The sequence below is a fragment of the Aspergillus melleus genome (genome assembly GCF_016097325.1).
Source record: "Aspergillus melleus strain CBS 546.65 chromosome Unknown contig8, whole genome shotgun sequence".
Taxonomy (NCBI): Eukaryota; Fungi; Ascomycota; class Eurotiomycetes; order Eurotiales; family Aspergillaceae; genus Aspergillus; species Aspergillus melleus.
The window spans coordinates 1,594,720-1,611,501 of record NW_025763377.1 but is presented as its reverse complement, the minus strand read 5'-3'; the positions used below and the strand labels follow the sequence as shown (position 1 = coordinate 1,611,501).

General features: G+C 50.3%; 8 protein-coding genes across 8 annotated transcripts; 5 read left to right on the top strand and 3 right to left on the bottom strand.

The window, feature by feature from the left end:
• Positions 1 to 2,540: 2,540 nt before the first annotated feature.
• Positions 2,541 to 3,687, bottom strand: LDX57_012602 (uncharacterized protein; the record flags this gene model as incomplete). Its single annotated transcript, XM_046094349.1, has 2 exons — positions 2,541 to 2,837; positions 2,899 to 3,687. The coding sequence occupies 2 exons, from the start codon at positions 3,685 to 3,687 to the stop codon at positions 2,541 to 2,543; spliced, it is 1,086 nt and encodes a 361-aa protein (XP_045950328.1).
• A 235-nt stretch (positions 3,688 to 3,922) lies between these two features.
• LDX57_012601 (uncharacterized protein) lies at positions 3,923 to 4,393 on the bottom strand (the record flags this gene model as incomplete). Its single annotated transcript, XM_046094348.1, has 1 exon — positions 3,923 to 4,393. One exon carries the CDS (start codon positions 4,391 to 4,393, stop codon positions 3,923 to 3,925), a length of 471 nt encoding a protein of 156 aa, XP_045950327.1.
• Positions 4,394 to 6,397: 2,004 nt separating this feature from the next.
• LDX57_012600 (putative thiol methyltransferase) lies at positions 6,398 to 6,907 on the top strand (the record flags this gene model as incomplete). Its single annotated transcript, XM_046094347.1, has 1 exon — positions 6,398 to 6,907. The coding sequence occupies one exon, from the start codon at positions 6,398 to 6,400 to the stop codon at positions 6,905 to 6,907; it is 510 nt and encodes a 169-aa protein (XP_045950326.1).
• A 590-nt stretch (positions 6,908 to 7,497) lies between these two features.
• Positions 7,498 to 8,472, bottom strand: OTU2 (deubiquitinase OTU2; the record flags this gene model as incomplete). The annotated part of the gene is made up of 1 exon (XM_046094346.1): positions 7,498 to 8,472. The coding sequence occupies one exon, from the start codon at positions 8,470 to 8,472 to the stop codon at positions 7,498 to 7,500; it is 975 nt and encodes a 324-aa protein (XP_045950325.1).
• Positions 8,473 to 9,148: 676 nt separating this feature from the next.
• On the top strand, positions 9,149 to 9,370 carry LDX57_012598 (uncharacterized protein; the record flags this gene model as incomplete). The annotated part of the gene is made up of 1 exon (XM_046094345.1): positions 9,149 to 9,370. The coding sequence occupies one exon, from the start codon at positions 9,149 to 9,151 to the stop codon at positions 9,368 to 9,370; it is 222 nt and encodes a 73-aa protein (XP_045950324.1).
• Positions 9,371 to 9,800: 430 nt separating this feature from the next.
• LDX57_012597 (uncharacterized protein) lies at positions 9,801 to 9,983 on the top strand (the record flags this gene model as incomplete). Its single annotated transcript, XM_046094344.1, has 1 exon — positions 9,801 to 9,983. The coding sequence occupies one exon, from the start codon at positions 9,801 to 9,803 to the stop codon at positions 9,981 to 9,983; it is 183 nt and encodes a 60-aa protein (XP_045950323.1).
• A 2,330-nt stretch (positions 9,984 to 12,313) lies between these two features.
• Positions 12,314 to 13,448, top strand: LDX57_012596 (putative potassium uptake transporter; the record flags this gene model as incomplete). The annotated part of the gene is made up of 3 exons (XM_046094343.1): positions 12,314 to 13,006; positions 13,060 to 13,106; positions 13,166 to 13,448. The coding sequence occupies 3 exons, from the start codon at positions 12,314 to 12,316 to the stop codon at positions 13,446 to 13,448; spliced, it is 1,023 nt and encodes a 340-aa protein (XP_045950322.1).
• Positions 13,449 to 13,879: 431 nt separating this feature from the next.
• Positions 13,880 to 16,565, top strand: NTH1_2 (alpha,alpha-trehalase). Its single transcript, XM_046094342.1, has 4 exons — positions 13,880 to 14,345; positions 14,412 to 14,484; positions 14,558 to 14,679; positions 14,740 to 16,565. The coding sequence occupies exons 1-4, from the start codon at positions 14,217 to 14,219 to the stop codon at positions 16,483 to 16,485; spliced, it is 2,070 nt and encodes a 689-aa protein (XP_045950321.1). The 5' UTR covers positions 13,880 to 14,216; the 3' UTR covers positions 16,486 to 16,565.
• Positions 16,566 to 16,782: the final 217 nt, after the last annotated feature.

The following is a 16,782-nucleotide window of genomic DNA, read 5'->3' as shown; positions in this document are numbered from 1 at the left end:
ATAGATTAATTATTCGCCGACAGGATTCCAGAAGTACTATACATATTGTCTGGGTAGACAAGGAAGTTAGCCAACGCGTCACGGGCACAAAAATTCGGTGGTAGCTCGAGAAAGGTTGCATGATAAAGATGCAAGACCAATGGCCGAAACCAATCCAATCCTAATAATCCTGCCCATGTAGGACTGGCATTCTATTAATGGAAGGGGCCCGATGCCATCAATGAGGAAGACCCGATGCAGCTGATGGCTGTGTTGATTATGCTGGGAGTGGCAGGCTCATTATCATGATGACCGAGTTAATCAATCGCCGATTTCTGCCCAACGCCTCCTGCGGACAGCGGCAGCAAATTGGATGCATGTTGCGTGGAGTTGAGACTGGGTCCCCGGTCCGAGAAACCAGGGAAGGATTGGCCAGAAGGTGTAAAGATGAGGCATTGGCCTGGGATTAGTAACTCGCACAAATCGGAAAATAATGATCAATCGGCATCGAACATTGAATCAATCAAGGCAATCAAACACCCGTTCAGGGAGCGAGAGAGGATGGAAAGATGGACCGGAGGAGGGGGAGACGAAGCAAGAGAATTGGAAGTCCGAGCGAAACAAAGAGAGAATCGGCGCTGATCACTGGACCCCCCAACCGGGACTAGCGCCCATCCTTGGGCCTTTCTTTCTCTCGCCTTTCGCCAGCAACTCCATGCATTCTTCGCTTCCATTCTGTTCTCTACCAGTCGCTGCATCGCATCGTTGTTCTCGATGGGCGTGCGAAAACTCATCTTCTCCCAACGGGAAAACAAATCGTCACCTCAACCCCCCAGCCATCGCATTCTACGGAGACAGGGCCACTATTGAAACAATCATTGCAGAGTGGACTGACTAAACACGGACCTGTCCCACTGAGGAAACAAAAAGTGAGGCGCAACGCTGTTCTGGCGCCCCGTGACTGGCTGCTTTTGCGCCCACTCCCTGGCCCATTGGGGGAGATTCTCCCCAAAGCCCTACCTCTACTGGCCGAACGAGAGGAGTAAAAAAGTGACAAGGAATTTGATACACTAAACTAGATGGCCCCGAAGCAGTCAGGTTCTGGCTACAGGAAAAGTAGACACCCACCCCAGACAAGCATGTTTTTATGCCCTCCACATAGAATTGATAATTCCGATGTCGCCTCCCAGACAGATCCAAAAAAGTACAGCAATCGACAGAAACTCCATCTTCCGACATAAGAATAACTACCATTCAGGATCAAACAACAAAGACACAAAGGAGTAAATCGAAAAATTTCGCCCAACAATGGATCCCTCCTGGGTCCCTGACCCTTTTTTTTTTCTTCTGAGTTGTTGTTCGTTTGTCCACTTACTTTCCACAGCATTGCCACTATTCCGCGTCGTTCAGGCGTTGATTTTCCATGGGGTACGCATATCCTACGTAACATGCGCATTTCCAACCCACACTACTGCTGTACACTGTACGCCTGCTGCAGACAGAAAGTCCAAATAAACAACCCTACCATCGAGAACATTCAACCCCCGATCCATGATTCAAGGACAGGACAGAATGAAAATCTTCCGGAGGGGCCCAATGGTCGGAGAGGCGTTTCTCGGACTGTCATTCATCCATCACACGGGCCCTCAAATGCAGCAGACCGAATCCAGATAGGATGACCGCTGAGCTGACCTCCTTGCGTTTGTTTGATCTCACCATCCGGCTTGTGATAATCAGATTGCGTCTGGGAATAGTTACCTTCCACGGATGTCAAATTCGCTCAGCAGGTTTTAAGCCGTCATGTTCCGGAATCCGGACTGATTGTCAGACTCAGCGATTGCCCGTCCGTTCCCTCCCGGTCCAGAGCCTAGGTTGTGGTCCTTGATTAGGTGCCTGCACATAGTCTAAATCATGTCAAGGATGATGATTCGTTGCCTCTCTTGCATAACTTAGGGGCCTCGTAGCCGAAAGAAGTAGGTGGGTGTATTTTTGCCATTGATCTGAGGAGCAATGATCTCAACCACCCAACATCTTACCCCTCAGTTCATGATCCTTGCTAGAACATTTCCTTGTCCTTGGCATCTTTAGAATAACGATGTGCTTGTACTACGCCGGATAATTGACGATGCCTTCTGGCATCTAGGATTCTAGGTGCTGACGATGAACTGTCGGCTGACTAGAACATGTCAAGGATGACCAGTATCAGAATGATGCCTGTGCATCGTTCTGGATCGCATTGGCTCTAACAATAGTCTCACATTGGGTATCCTCAAGTCGCTTCATCTCTTCAACCCTGGTATAACCATTCCATACCCAAAGCACATATGCACCACTCATTTGCCCTAGACACGTCCGCCGCAGTTCTAGACTTTCGAGAAGGCCAGGGGCAAATAAGATGCGATCTGACAGTGAAGTGGCCCAAATCGTTATATATAGAAGCGCCATGAACAGTTACCGCCCAACGGAACGAAGATGGCTGGCGGGAATAGTTTCTAAAGGCAGCTAATTCTGTGTCACCTTCCCCCCACTGTCTCCTAATTTCGGGCTCAAAAACGGAAGTTTCAATGGCTTAGCGCATCCATTGATTTTCTCCAACGAGGCCCAAAGATCTTCATGGCGAAGAGAACAGAGCTGCTAGCGAAGGCCACCAACCCAAGAATCGTAAAAAGCCACCCGTTTCCGATTGCATCGATGATTGGGGCCGTAACCAGGGACCCAACACACGAGAAGATGTTCCGCATAAAATTGTTTAAGGCAACCCCTGCAGACGATTTCTTGGGCATAAATTCCGTCAACATCGTCGTTGCCATACTAAAAATAAGCATCGACCCAATGCCGAAAAAGAAGTTGGCAATCATCTGCATCATAAAGTGTCAGATCTCGCAAGTCTCCAAAGATATAAAGATGAGAAAGACCTACCGGTGCAAGCCAAAACACCCCGCGATCCGCAGTCCATCCATACCAGATTAACGCCGCGGGATAAAGCAAAGCACCGAGCCAGGCATTCTCCCGCATACGGTCCTCGGGATGATATATCAGTTTGCCATTATCATCGTATCTCTCCGCCTTTCGGGCTTCGCGTTGCATGATTTCGTCCATCCATCGCCCGCCAAACGAGCTCGCTACCATGTATCCCACAGAGTTTGGGATGTAAAGAAGACCAACAATGATCGTAGAAAAGTTATAGGGACTGCTTCCAAAGGTATGCTCAATACTCACGTTCAATACATAGAGCGAGCCAAATGTAATGCTTGCATAGTACACAGTCAGAAATACAGGCGGATATCGTAGGTAGAGGACGATCTTGAGGGGGTCAATAAACACCATCTTGAGGATTCTCAGCCACTTGGTGGTGAACTGCACCACCTGCCGGGAAGACACTCGGCTCAGCTGACGCCCAACGGCTTCCTGTTGCTCCTCATCCGTGTTAGGAGTCTTCGACGTCACTAGGGTCTCAGGAAGAGCGAGGCATATGAAAATGACAGTGATTGCCCCGTATACGGCAAGGAACCACAAGGTGCTCCTCCAGCCCCATCTTTGAGCCAGTGCACCTCCAATAATTGGGGCCAGTAGTGGTCCGCATAGCGGGCCTAGATAGAAGATACTCATGGCACGTCCCCGCTCGTGGGTTTCCCAAAGATCAGCGATCGTGCCTGCACCGACTGCCTGGACAGAGGCGGATGCTCCGCCGCTCAACATTCGCATCATGATGAGCATGGCAATCGAGCTGGATACTGCGCAGAGGATATTGAATACAACAAAGAGGCAGAAGGAAACAACGTATATAGTGCGCCGACCCAACCTCTCACTGAATGACGACCACCAGAGTGGAAATATGGACATGCTCAGCATGTACAACGAGATTGAGAGATTTGCTATAGTGGTCGATGTGTGAAGTTCCTTTGATACCTGTGATAAAGATGCTAGTGATCCACGCAGCAGGTCAGCCTGGTAAATGTTGTAGTAAAGGGTATATGCATTTGCGGTTGAATAGAAAGAAGTAGAGGATATCGCCGCGACAAATTAGACTCGTCAACTTACGGAAGAATATAGAACTGCCCATAGGTGCCGTCGCCCCGGCTACTGCGACGATAAAAGTAATGAACCACTTCTTCTTGCGAGGGTAAGTCTTCGGGTTCTCAATTTCGGCGAGCAACGTGAGCTGACCGAAAAGGCCTCTACGTTTCAGTCGCGGCACCACCACCGGTTGCTTTTGTTCTGCCTCTGAGATCGGAGGGATGTCTGCTTCTTCGTCTTTTTGTTCGATGTCAAGAGGCGAGTTCGTGGGCGGCGATAAAGAATGAAAATTGGTATCCATGTCATTCGTTGTCTCTTTGGACGGTATGGTCTCCTGATAAGGGTCTTGGGAGAGATCTGCCGACGGCCTCGAATCGGCCGTCGGTTTCTTCTCCATGCTGGACGCCGTCACTCTTCGCAGGTATACGAGATTAAGATGCTGAAAAGTGGGTGGACAAATTGCGATTGCGCAATGGCGCGACTGTCGCACATCAAGGATCTATGGATCGGCTAGTTGTTCTGCGAACACCTTGTTGACCAAGAGGGTAAGATATTGATAGCGTGCAATGTCGAGTAAATAAAGTAAACAATCCAAGCTCCTCAAAGTAACGAAGACATTCAGATAAGAAAGCACCCAGCACCGATATCCTGAAGTGGGGTTCAATATTAGTTATTGTTGATGCAGAATGAAGTATGCAAGATAGACTGATGCTCTGTGGTCATCTTCTTTCCAATCGAACGAAGCCAAATACAAGCGAATGAAGATTAAGAGAGGATGAAATAAGAAGTGAGAGATAGGGAAGAAAGCAGAAGTCGCTATGGTTGTTATCTAACGTCGGCACGAGAAAGGCAAGAGTAGATCTCCCCGCTCGCAGGTCGGGTCCTTCCAAGGCATTGGAACTTGATTCATGAGTCGACGACAGGCACCGATAACGTGGAGGAATCTAGAGGGCAATCGATACGATGCAGTCCTAGGTAGCCATGCATGTCTACCTGCCTGATACTAATAGATGTTTGAATTTTGATAACACCCAGAATGAGGGGGAAACGGTCAAATCCCAGACACAAGGCCTTCGAACGTGGTCCTGTGTCCATGAGTCCATTCAAGAGTGGAGACGAGAGCAAAGAGTAAAGAGCAAAGACCAACGAAAGCGAGCGACGGCGTGCCGTTCCATCCGAGCCTCCAGTCACGGCTGGTCGGGCGTTTCCGCCTCGGCTCCATTTGCCGAGGTCAAGCCTTTGTAATATCTTCAAGGACTAGTTATTCATGGATAGGCATTATGGAAAAGTCAGGGTATGTCTTCAGATCTACAAAAGGAAAAGGCCGAATGAGATCAAAAATGTTTACATTGAACGTGCTGGAAGTGACACGAAAAGAGTGGTATGTAGGTAGCTCATGCTCATGTCTTAGTGCCTGAACCTCACACATTGCATCATCTAGCTATTGGCCTATTGCGAAGCATTCAAACTTCTCGGGATAACTTACCACGCCCATAGGTAACTATAATTCTTGGTGTGGGGCATTAAAATCAATTAAGATCTGGGATACTACCCTGTCCTACGGATAGCATCAAAATCGCCCAAAAACGGAAGGGATCTGATAGCCGCGGTATCCTGGACCGCCTCAGACCCGGAACATATCAAAGTCTGAGGAACCGAGACAAATTCCCCTTCTTCTAAGTTATTCCGCCGACTGACCAAACTCACATGGGGAATCATGCAGGGTTCTTCCCAGCTGCTACGTACACAAAGTACTGACAAATACTACACCGTATTACACATTTACCTGTAGTGCTACCCAATCGGGGAATTCGAGGTCGGCATACGTCCCATGGGAACATGCATACTAGGTACACCCCATTCAGTGCGCGTACAGAAAACCCAATGGTTTTGCCAAGAATGTCCGTTTTGGATATATCATATTGAGCTGCAAAAGCCACAAGCTCTACGTCTCCCGGACGTCACCCCGGAGAATTGATATCGCCCCCTTCTATATGCAAGGGCTGCAACAGTACAGATCGCGCAGGTAAATCGCCCTTCTAGCAAATGAAGTCCTCCTACTCCGAGAGACCACTAGATTTCCAAGCCCCTCAATCCCATCCACGTAAATTAATAGACGCATATTTCATATGCCAGAGCCAATGCGGTCTCGAAGTGGTGAAGCATTCCCTCGCCAAACTGACCTCGTTGCCCTGCATACAAACCTGATATCATATTCATCGTGCATTTATCTCCGTCAGACCTACGTACCCTATTCACCGACCTTGACTGCGAGAACATATCCAGTGTTCCTATTTGCGAATCGAAAATCGATACTTGAAGTATAAAGCACCAGTCAAAATGCTTGCTCATCTGCGTCTATCCGCAATTCTTCGGAATCCTTTATTCTGGGTACATCAACATGGCTACCACCGCAAAGTTCTTCACCAATTTCCAAGGCGAAAAGTATGTCGACGGTTGGGCGAACATATGGAGTCTAGGTGAGTTTCGGATCTGGGATAAGGAGTACCCTAACCCTGCTCTGGAGGATACCTTGGCTCAGCGGCGCGAGATTCTCGGCGATCCGGTCGTAACAGATGAACAGGGGAATGTGTACCGGAAGAAAGCGTTGGTGCCGGGTTGCGGAAGAGGCGTCGACGTGCTTCTGTTAGCTAGCTTCGACTACGATGCATATGGACTGGAGTGCAGTGCGGTCGCAGTCGAGGCCTGCAAACAGAAAGCGCTGAGAAATAGAAACCGATATCCTATCCAGGACCCCGTGGCTGGCCGAGGAGCAGCTACCTTTGTCCAAGGCGACTTCTTCAAGGACGACTGGTTGGAGAAGTTCCAGTTATCGCGCGACTGTTTCGATTTGATTTACGACTATAGAGTGAGCGGTAGCCAACCCAAGATGTTGATTGTCATCGAATAAGAAAGTCTATCGCAAGGGTCAAATGCTCGCTTGCGTTCGGGGGCGGTTCGAATTGTGAACGCCATATAGTTCGGAGATGCAAGAACTCTTTTGATAACGCTTTTTGTGATTATATTCTTCTGCGCACTGAATCCGTCCATGCGTCCAAGTTGGGCGCTCCGACACGCCAGCTTCTCGCCCTCTCGTTGCGTGGTAATCTCATTTGTCTCGAATACCCAAGGGACAAGGACACTTTACTTCCCGGTTCACCTTGGGGGGCATCGTCAGAGGCGTATATGGGACATCTAAGTCACCCCGGCGAAAAGATCCCATATGACGACCAAGGTCAATGCAAAATCGATGCATTCAACAAGCCAGGCAAACAGGGCTTCGAACGAGTCGCATATTGGCAGCCCGCTCGAACACACGACATTGGCATAGACGAGACAGGGAAGGCCCACGACCGAGTTTCGGTATGGCGCCAGAAATGACAGCCATCACCGCACCGTCTCAAGGCACTCGGCGAGGGGATTTCCGTTTTCGAGGACGCCCAGGTCCAAACTGATTGACGGCTCGAGTATGGACCGAACCATTTTGCGAATATTCCCAACCTAGGTCTTCTTTGCAAGGGCGTTATAATGCTCACCAAGCCCATATGTATGCCGATAATAAGCCAGCCATATAACACGCTTGTTCTCCGCGTCCAAGCTGTCGTCACCTGATTCGATTTTTTCAATCCGACCATCGCCTTGGATAACATTAATCTCCACGCCGTAAGCCCTCGCAATTGCTTGTAGTTCTAGCTGTCCTCCCCATTCTGCTGTAAGCTTGATTTTTCGGGTGTACTGATCCAACGGTTCCTCCATGAATGCCTCAAAATCATCCTTATGTTCAACAATGTAATCCGCCGTCACCGCTCGCACGGCTCTGTAGCCATCATGCATAGGAGAGGTCACTGTTTCGACTCGGGATTGCGTTGGAGGCTGGAGAACGATTCTCTTCGGGTCGGGTTTCAAGCCGAGTCCAGACTCTTCCAGCTGGCTGGCGATTGCCGAGTAGAGACAATGTCCATCCGGGTTGATTTCAATTTCCTTCAATCCTAACCGCTTGAAGACTCCATCCATGACCTCCTTCTCGTTTCCGCGGTGGTCTGTTTGTTTCGCAGCCTCCTCCGCGGCTATTTCAGCTTGAGCGGCTTGTTCCGCAGCGCGGCGGGCGAGTCGAGCCTTTTGGCGGTTCGGCTTCTTTTGGCGGGCGCCGGACGTTGGCTCCGAGGAAGGCAAAGTCATATCTGCAGGTGTTTCCGGCGTCTGAGGGGGTTGAGACTTGTCGGCGTCGTCTGCATTTCCATTTTCGCCATCTGTGTCATTAAGATCCAGATCCTCGAGAGCGTCGACGGGTTCGGTCGGTTCGCCATTTAGCTGTGCAATTTCGGACTGGTGGCGATCGGAAAGTTCTCTTTGTAGTCGGTCGCATTCATCGTTAATTCCTCGGCGGGTCTTCTTTGTGGCCGACTTTTTCTTTTGCGTGATTCGTGCCTGAAGATCTTTTTGTTCTTTGCGGTGCTTGGCCAACAGCTCGTCCATGATGGGAGGGGTAAGAGGATGTAGGGAAGACGTCGGCGAAGGGAGCGAAAGGATAATCTATAGTATCGACAGGATGAGATTCAAACGACGGACACGCCTGTTCTATATGCCTGAAAATATGTACAGTAGTTGCGCTCAGCAGACGGTTGTCAGGAAAACAGAGAAGCAGCTGTTGCCCCGCAAAACCCTTTCCAGGCTGCCCTAAAGCCTAAAAGGTCCCGTCCGAACGGGAATGGCGTGCCGCGGGCTGAGTTCGGTGCCTTACAACGGTGGCAAGCAACGCCTCGACTGCCAGCTACCCGGCATGGAGCAACGTTGTTCCACAGCCTCGGTATCTTTCGAGTTCTCTCGGTCGTCGGATATGCCAGCATGGGCCACGCCCCATACTCCGTATATGAATGCAGCTCTCCTAGGAACTCCCACTCACTCCGCATGATTGGCATGTCACATTAGATCCACCATCAACAACTCCATACTATTGAATTTTATATCCTTGTGTGCATAGTATATCGTTTGTAATTACTTACCTACTTTCAACATGAACTCCCAGAACCTTTTCGATGTCAAGGTCAGTACTACTCCGCGCAAACGGAGCATCCGGAATCACAATCAATCCTAACGACCGGTTCAGGGCAAAGTGGTGCTGGTCACCGGCGGAGCCAAAGGCATTGGTCGAATGATCTCTGAGGGATTTGTCGCGAACGGCGCTACGGTCTATATCTCGTCGCGGGATGCCAAGGCCTGTGAAGCCGCGGTGAATGAGCTCAACGCTCTTGGAAAGGGCAAGGCCCACTCCATTCCCGCCAACTTCTACAAAGAGGAAGATGTCAAGAAACTGGCCGAGGAGCTTGGCAAGCGCGAAAGCAGTAAGTCGAGACTCTCCGCTCGAGGGTGGTAGCTCTGCGGTCTAACTTTCAACTAGAACTCCATGTTCTGGTCAACAATTCCGGATCGAACTGGGGTGCTCCTTATGACGAATACCCCTCGTCTGCCTGGACTAGGGTCCTTACGCTCAACCTGCATCGGGTTTTCGATCTGACGCAGCTTGTCACGCCCCTGCTGGAGAAGGCTGCTTCGGCAGGCGACCCGGCTCGCATTATCAACATCGGCAGTATCGATGGACTCCGCGTTCCAGCTCTAGAGACATTTGCCTACAGTGCTAGTAAAGCCGGCTTGCATCACTTGAGTCGCGTTCTCGCAAACCACCTTGGCAAACGCAACATTACGTATGTGTCGCCCTTCCCCTTGTCATCCTTATCATGACAGACAGACTAAGACAGTACATGGGTAGATCAAACTCGCTGGCTTGCGGACCATTTGAGAGTAAAATGATGGCTGCTACTCTAGAATCCTACCGGGAAACAATCGAGGCAGGGATCCCACTAGGTCGTATCGGGACTCCCGAGGACGTCGCGGGTGCTTGTCTATTCTTGAGCAGCCGGGCTGGGTCGTATGTCAACGGCGCCACCATCGCTCTCGATGGCGGAAGTGCGATCGCCGCCAAGCTTTGAGTGACGATAGCTGTATTGAGATCCTGCAAAAATCTCTTTCTCTCTTCGTGTTGATCTACCGCTTTTCCTGCTTGTTCCGGAAAGTATAACCTTCGTATGCGCCCCCATGACCCCTGCTGTAGAACCATGCATCATGCAGCTCTAAAGGCTAGTCTCGAGCTTGCACTACAACCATCATTCTTGAATGCCATGGTATGGTCCTACCTAGAGGACTTAAACTTTGCGGCAACGGGGCTGTACAGTCACGCTCTAGACGCCACGAAGGCCAGCCAGACCCAAGTAGCTCGCCAAGTTGCGAAGGCGACACATGTGCGCTGATCCAAGGAATGCAGAAGAGGAGAAGATAAGAGGAGAATGTCGGGAAAAACAAAGAGATGAGATAAGACGTGACTGATAATGTCCAAAAGGGAGAACACGCGGTTGACGTCGGCCGGTTAGAGTTCGCGGATCTGTCCAAGCCACACTGCCCGCTGTGACGCCAGAATTATTGGACTGGATAATTCCCTCCTACAAATTCCTCGATGAGCTTCCCCGAGCTACCTTATATTGTCATCGTGGCACTACCATAGGCAGGCTTACGTTGTCTTCGCTGCTAGCATCAGTGATTCTTTCACTCGGGGTCCTTATCAAGTCTCAAGTCTCCATACATCTTTCAAGGCAGCTTCAATATTCTTTTTACCTACTTGAGCAGGGCTTCAGTTCTCGTTCTTGCCCTCTGAATCGACGAGTCTGAACCACATCACAAAGCGCCTGGGACGGCGAAGTATGTGGAAGCCTCGGACGAACTTTATCACCTTGCATTGTGCGTCGCGAACCCGCCGAGGTTAAATGAAGTTGTTGACAAACGAAGGCAGATGCGTACATCTTCATCCTCAGTCTCTTGGGCTTGATCATCCTCTACCCGTATGGCAACTTAAGTGCAATTGATGCCTACTTCTTCGGGGCCAGTGCTGCGACAGAGTCTGGCCTGAACCCGTTCGTCTATTAACAATATCTCTCCTTCTAACCGTACATTACTGAGTCGCGTCTTTTAGTGTCAATGTCAACGATCTGAAGACTTACCAGCAACTATACATCTACTTCGTTCCTATCGTATCGAACTTATGTTTTGTCAACATACTGGTTGTGGTTGTGCGGCTGTACTGGTTTGAAAAACGCCTGAAAAAGATTGGTACTGTTGTCGTTGGCTGCTAAGTATCAGAGCAATCGCTTACTAGCCGGACAGGACCCTCCATACTGTATCCCAGACCAAGCTCGTCAGGTCGCCCAGCTTATACTCATGATGCAGAAGCCCAGTTGCACAAAGGTGAAGAAGGTCACATATCAGGACAGGAGTCCGCCAAAACATTGCAGGACTCATCATGTGGAAATGAAAGTTCGAAGGAGGAATCGAAGAACCGGATATCGAATGTGTTAGTTGCTTGTGCATGCCATGTTACGGTAAATGATTATTGACCAACTCTTTCTTAGAGTCAACTACTCAGACTTGAACCAACCCAGCCCTTCCAATGAGGATGCTCCTCCTCCTCAAATCAATCGACGAATATCCTTTGCAGAAGATTCAAAGGCTTTATATATTCCATCGCCTCGCGAGAGAGACAGAGGTAATTAAAACCACCCTGAAAACAACTTGGCTCACGCTCACGCAAATAACAGGTTTTCCAATACAGGAAGTGGACGGGCCATCAAATGACCGTAAGCAAGCGTATCCGTGACTATAATCAGAGACTCGAGAAATAACCACTTGGCAACTACAAAAAAATCAGATCGCGCAGAATCAACAGAGAGAGGTGAACCAGATACCAGAGACGGTCGCCGTCTGCGCGACACTATTTCCAACAGCAAACCGCTTGAACGTGTTGCCTCTTCGGTATTTGTGCTTGGAAAGCAAACCAAACCATCCACCGAGCCACGTCTTCAGAGTACGATTTCACTTTCCAAAGACTCCAATCTTCCGGGCCTCTCGTCCCAGGCTACACTCGGCAGGAACTCGCAGTTCCATAACTTGACGGATGGGGATCGGGCAAAATTGGGTGGTATTGAATATCGCAGCCTCAAAATCTTGTTGAAGATTGTGATCGGTACCTAGCCCCCTCCTATTTTATGCTAACGGGATCTGATGAGCCGCAGGTTATTTCTTCGGACTGCATATATTTGGGGCGATCTGCCTAGTTGGCTGGATTCAATATGCAAATCCGAAGTATAGGACCTACCTTGAGGAATGTGGACAAAACCATATCTGGTGGTCAGTAATCTCTCTCACCCGAGGTTGCCACCATTATCATCTGTATTTACATGGTGTATCCAGGGCATTTTACTCGGCACAAACGATGGTCGATAATCTGGGTCTTACACTCACCCCGGATTCCATGATCTCATTCCAAGATGCGACCTTTCCCATGATAGTAATGAGTTTCCTCGCCTACGCCGGTAACACCATCTATCCATGCCTCCTCCGTCTCGTCATCTGGACGTTATTCAAATGCGTTCCGCAGCAATCGTCACTCAAGGAACCGCTGGCCTTCCTCTTGAAGTACCCTCGTCGGTGTTACACGCTCCTCTTCCGAAGTAAACCTACCTGGATTCTATTCGGGATCGTCTTCGTCCTCAATTTTGTCGACGTTCTTTTGATTATCGTGTTGGATCTCCACAATCCTGCCGTGAATAACCTCCCTGTCGGCCCCCGGATTCTGGCGGCCATTTTTCAGGCAGCATCGGCGCGACACACAGGAACATCTTCATTCAACCTGGCCAAGGTCAATCCAGCCGTTCAATTCAGCCTCTTGGTCATGATGTACATTGCCATATTCCCGATCGCCATCAGTATTCGCGCATCCAACACCTATGAGGAGAGTGCACTAGGCTTGTACTCAAGGGAACAGGAGATTGATGAGAACGATGGCACAAACTACGTGCTGGCTCATATGCGGAACCAACTCAGCTTCGACTTGTGGTACATATTCCTCGGAATATTCTGCATTTGCATTGCCGAGGCCGACAGAATTATGGATCCAGCTGAAGCCGTGCGTAAATATTCTTCAACAGAGGCTTGAACCAAGAAGCTAATGTGTCCCAGCAATCCTTTTCCGTGTTTGCAGTTTTCTTCGAAGTTGTTTCGGCATAGTAAGTTTCTCTACTTTTTCCGAACCGAAGCATAAGATGGTGATCTTAACGTCTTCTAGTGGCAACGTCGGTCTCAGTTTAGGGTATCCTACGGTCGCAACCTCGTTGAGCGGACAGTTCTCGACCTTCAGCAAAGTTGTGATCTGCGCGATGATGATGCGAGGGCGACATCGTGGTCTCCCATACTCGCTCGACCGGGCGATTCTACTTCCCAATGACCGACTGATCGCGGATCATAAAGATGAAACTCAGCCTGATGCGAGGGCGTGTGTCGACAACCGTAGTGGTCTGGGCTTGAATGAAAGCGGACAGATGAAGTTCAGACGGTCCTATACCAAATAGCATCTTCTAGCCAGATTATCATATAGATAGCCTTATCTTTTTCTTATCTCGCTCTTCTTATTTATTACTTGCTCTCCCAGGACACCCTGCTTCCGAGAAATTAGGCCACATAAGGCCTAGAGGGTTTTCCGAATTACTCAGGAATGCTTAGAGTAGACGAATCCCCGGTAAACGTGGGATCCAGGAACAGGGAGACCGACAAAGAAAGTGGACGCTTCCAGCACGACGACCCGATCGATATCCAGTGCACGAACAGGTCACGCAGCAGACGCAACAAAGAGTGGTCCACCGGACATCCAATCAAGTTGATATCGTGGCGAAGTGGAGTTTTGTGGAGCGGCGACATCATTGCTTCGCATGCCGTCATGACATCCCACTTCTGGTCTTTAAGCCGTAGCTTTCTTTGTCTCGAATCTCTAAACCTTTGTTTTGTCTTCACCATCACTCTTCAGCCCCGTACCCCTATACTTTATACTCTATAACTAGTCTTAACCTGCAGACCGCCTCCGGCCAGCTCGGTGTGACAGCAACCAATCCGACCGCCGCCATTCCGCCCACCGATCTTCCTTACACAGAGAGGCGCCACCAAAGCATCTTGACGTGGCCATTGGTCTCGCTTCGTTTGTTTTCCTTAACCAGCCCATCCTTGCTTTGTCCCATCTCCTGTTCGGGGTACTTCATCCCGGCCTCGATATTTTTATTGTCCTCGTATCTTTTCCCCAGTCCTTTTCCTTTCTTCTCCTCACCCACAATTTTTCCCGGACGACGATGAGCTCGCCAAATGCTCAACCGCACGGTCGGACGGGCTCTATCGATCCTTTTTCCCATCCAGACGTCTACTATGGGGATGACGAGGCGATCGCCCGCATCAAGAACCGCAGACGGGCTTATTCCTCGGTGGGTAGCGAGTCTGACGAGATCATGTTGAGAATTAGGAGGGTTTGATGCTGACTGAAGCTTAAGTCCTTGAAAACTTTCAATCGAGAGGATATCCAGGATTTTCTGGGTGGACATACGGCGAGAAGAGGGAGCCACGGTATGTACAGTCCTAATTTCTTTGATACAAGTTGATGGGAATTGGAAGCTGACGCGGGTCACACGGACAACAGATGCATCGTCGGCTCAGCCTCGCAAATTCCTGATCGATGTCGAAGAAACGTTGCAGAGTCTCCTGGAGAGGGAGGACACCGATAAGAACATGCAGATAACCATCGAGGATGTCGGCCCGAAGGTATGTGTCACGTCGACCGGCCTTCCTGATCCACTGCTGAAGTATCTGTGTTTGCTTTAGGTGCTTTCCGTCGGAACGGCCGCATCCTCCGGATACAACAGATTCGACTTGCGAGGAACGTATATGCTCTCCAACCTTCTCCAGGAGCTTACGATTGCCAAGGATTATGGCAGGAAGGTGATCGTGCTGGACGAAGCTCGTCTCAGCGAGAATCCTGTCTCGCGTCTCGAGCGTTTGGTCAAGAATAACTTCTGGTCTGCTCTCACTCGATCGATTGACGGTCACAATATCGCCCAGGTTGGAAAAGACCCCAAAGATTGGACCGACAACCCCACGCCTCGCATCTATGTCCCGCCCGGTGCGCCGGAACAGTTTGAGTACTACTCGAACATTGCGAAATCGCACCCCGAGCTTCGTCTAGAGGTGATCATGTTGGAGGAGAACATCACGCCGGACTATGTAAAGGATCTCAACCATAAGCCCGGCCTGTTGGCATTGGCGATGGACGAGAAGTACGACCCCAACACCAAGAAGACAGAGTACAAGGGCGTGCCGTTCGTGGTCCCCGGAGGTCGATTCAACGAGCTCTACGGATGGGACAGTTACATGGTATCTCTCGGATTGAATGTTAGTGACCGAGTTGACCTGGCTAAAGCCATGGTGGTCAACTTCTGTTTCTGCATCAAACATTACGGCAAGATTTTGAATGCCAACCGAACCTACTACTTGACGCGGTCTCAACCTCCTTTCCTGACCGACATGGCCTTGCGTGTCTATGAGCTCATCAAGACTGAGCCGGATGCTCTCGACTTCCTCCGAAACGCTATCCTGGCTGCCATCAAGGAATACTACAGCGTCTGGGCTGTAGAGCCCCGCCTAGACCCAGTTTCGGGTCTCTCTCGATACCGTCCAGAAGGATGGGGAGTGCCTCCCGAGACGGAGCCCTCGCATTTCACTCATATCCTTACGCCCTACGCTGAAAAGCACGGCATGGAATTCAAGGAGTTCGTCAACGCCTACAATGACCGCAAGATCGTCGAGCCCGAGCTCGACGAGTACTTCATGCACGATCGGGCCGTTCGCGAGTCGGGCCACGATACAAGCTACCGACTTGAGAAAGTGTGTGCTAACTTGGCCACGGTGGATCTGAACTCGCTGCTCTATAAATACGAAGTTGACATTGCTCGGGCGATCCGAACCTACTTCAACGATCGCCTGGAGATTCCCCCGGAGTTCCGCACCCCGGCCAGCAAGGATTTCACCAGCGAGTCCTCTTCCGTGTGGGACCGCCGCGCCCGGAGAAGAAAGCAGAGAATGGACACCCACATGTGGGACGCAGAAAAGGGGATGTTCTTCGATTACGACACCGTGAAGCAAGAGCGGTCCACCTACGAGAGCTCCACTACCTTCTGGGCTATGTGGGCGGGGCTTGCCACGCCCGTGCAGGCGACCCAGTTGGTCAAGCAAGCCCTCCCCAGGCTGGAAGCCTACGGCGGGCTTGCCTGCGGTACGGAAGAGTCGCGAGGAGCCGTCAGCCTGGAGCGACCCAACCGACAGTGGGATTACCCGTACGGCTGGGCGCCGCAGCAGATGCTCGCATGGAGTGGACTGCTGCGCTACGGCTACGAGGAAGATGCGCAGCGGTTGGCATATAAGTGGTTGTATATGATTACCAAGGCGTTTGTTGATTTCAACGGAGTCGTCGTTGAGAAGTACGACGTCACTCGCCCCATTGATCCCCACCGGGTAGACGCCGAGTACGGAAACCAGGGCGTGGACTTCAAGGGTGCACCTCGAGAGGGGTAAGTCTACCTGATCTATGACCTAAATATTTTTCAGGGTGTATGCTAACTAACCTATCCAGATTCGGCTGGGTCAACGCCAGCTACGTGTACGGCCTGGACTTCCTAAACGCGCACGAGCGACGTGCTCTCGGAACTATCACGCCCTACGAAACATACAGCAAAGCGTTGGCGGCACAGGACGGACTTTGAGCATGCCAGTTCTGGTTGATATTTTGACGAAGATGATGAAACCAAAAGAGCACGTTTTGATTGATATCTTTCTTTTCCTTTTTAATCTTGGATTTTGATTATAGGATGA

Excerpts from the sequence above, each read along its gene's own strand:
- NTH1_2 (XM_046094342.1), top strand. The coding sequence starts at position 14,217 with ATGAGCTCGCCAAATGCTCAACCGCACGGTCGGACGGGCTCTATCGAT. Across the intron at positions 14,346-14,411 it reads GCAGACGGGCTTATTCCTCG|TCCTTGAAAACTTTCAATCG; the intron begins GTGGGTAGCGAG and ends CTGAAGCTTAAG. Across the intron at positions 14,680-14,739 it reads TCGAGGATGTCGGCCCGAAG|GTGCTTTCCGTCGGAACGGC; the intron begins GTATGTGTCACG and ends TGTTTGCTTTAG.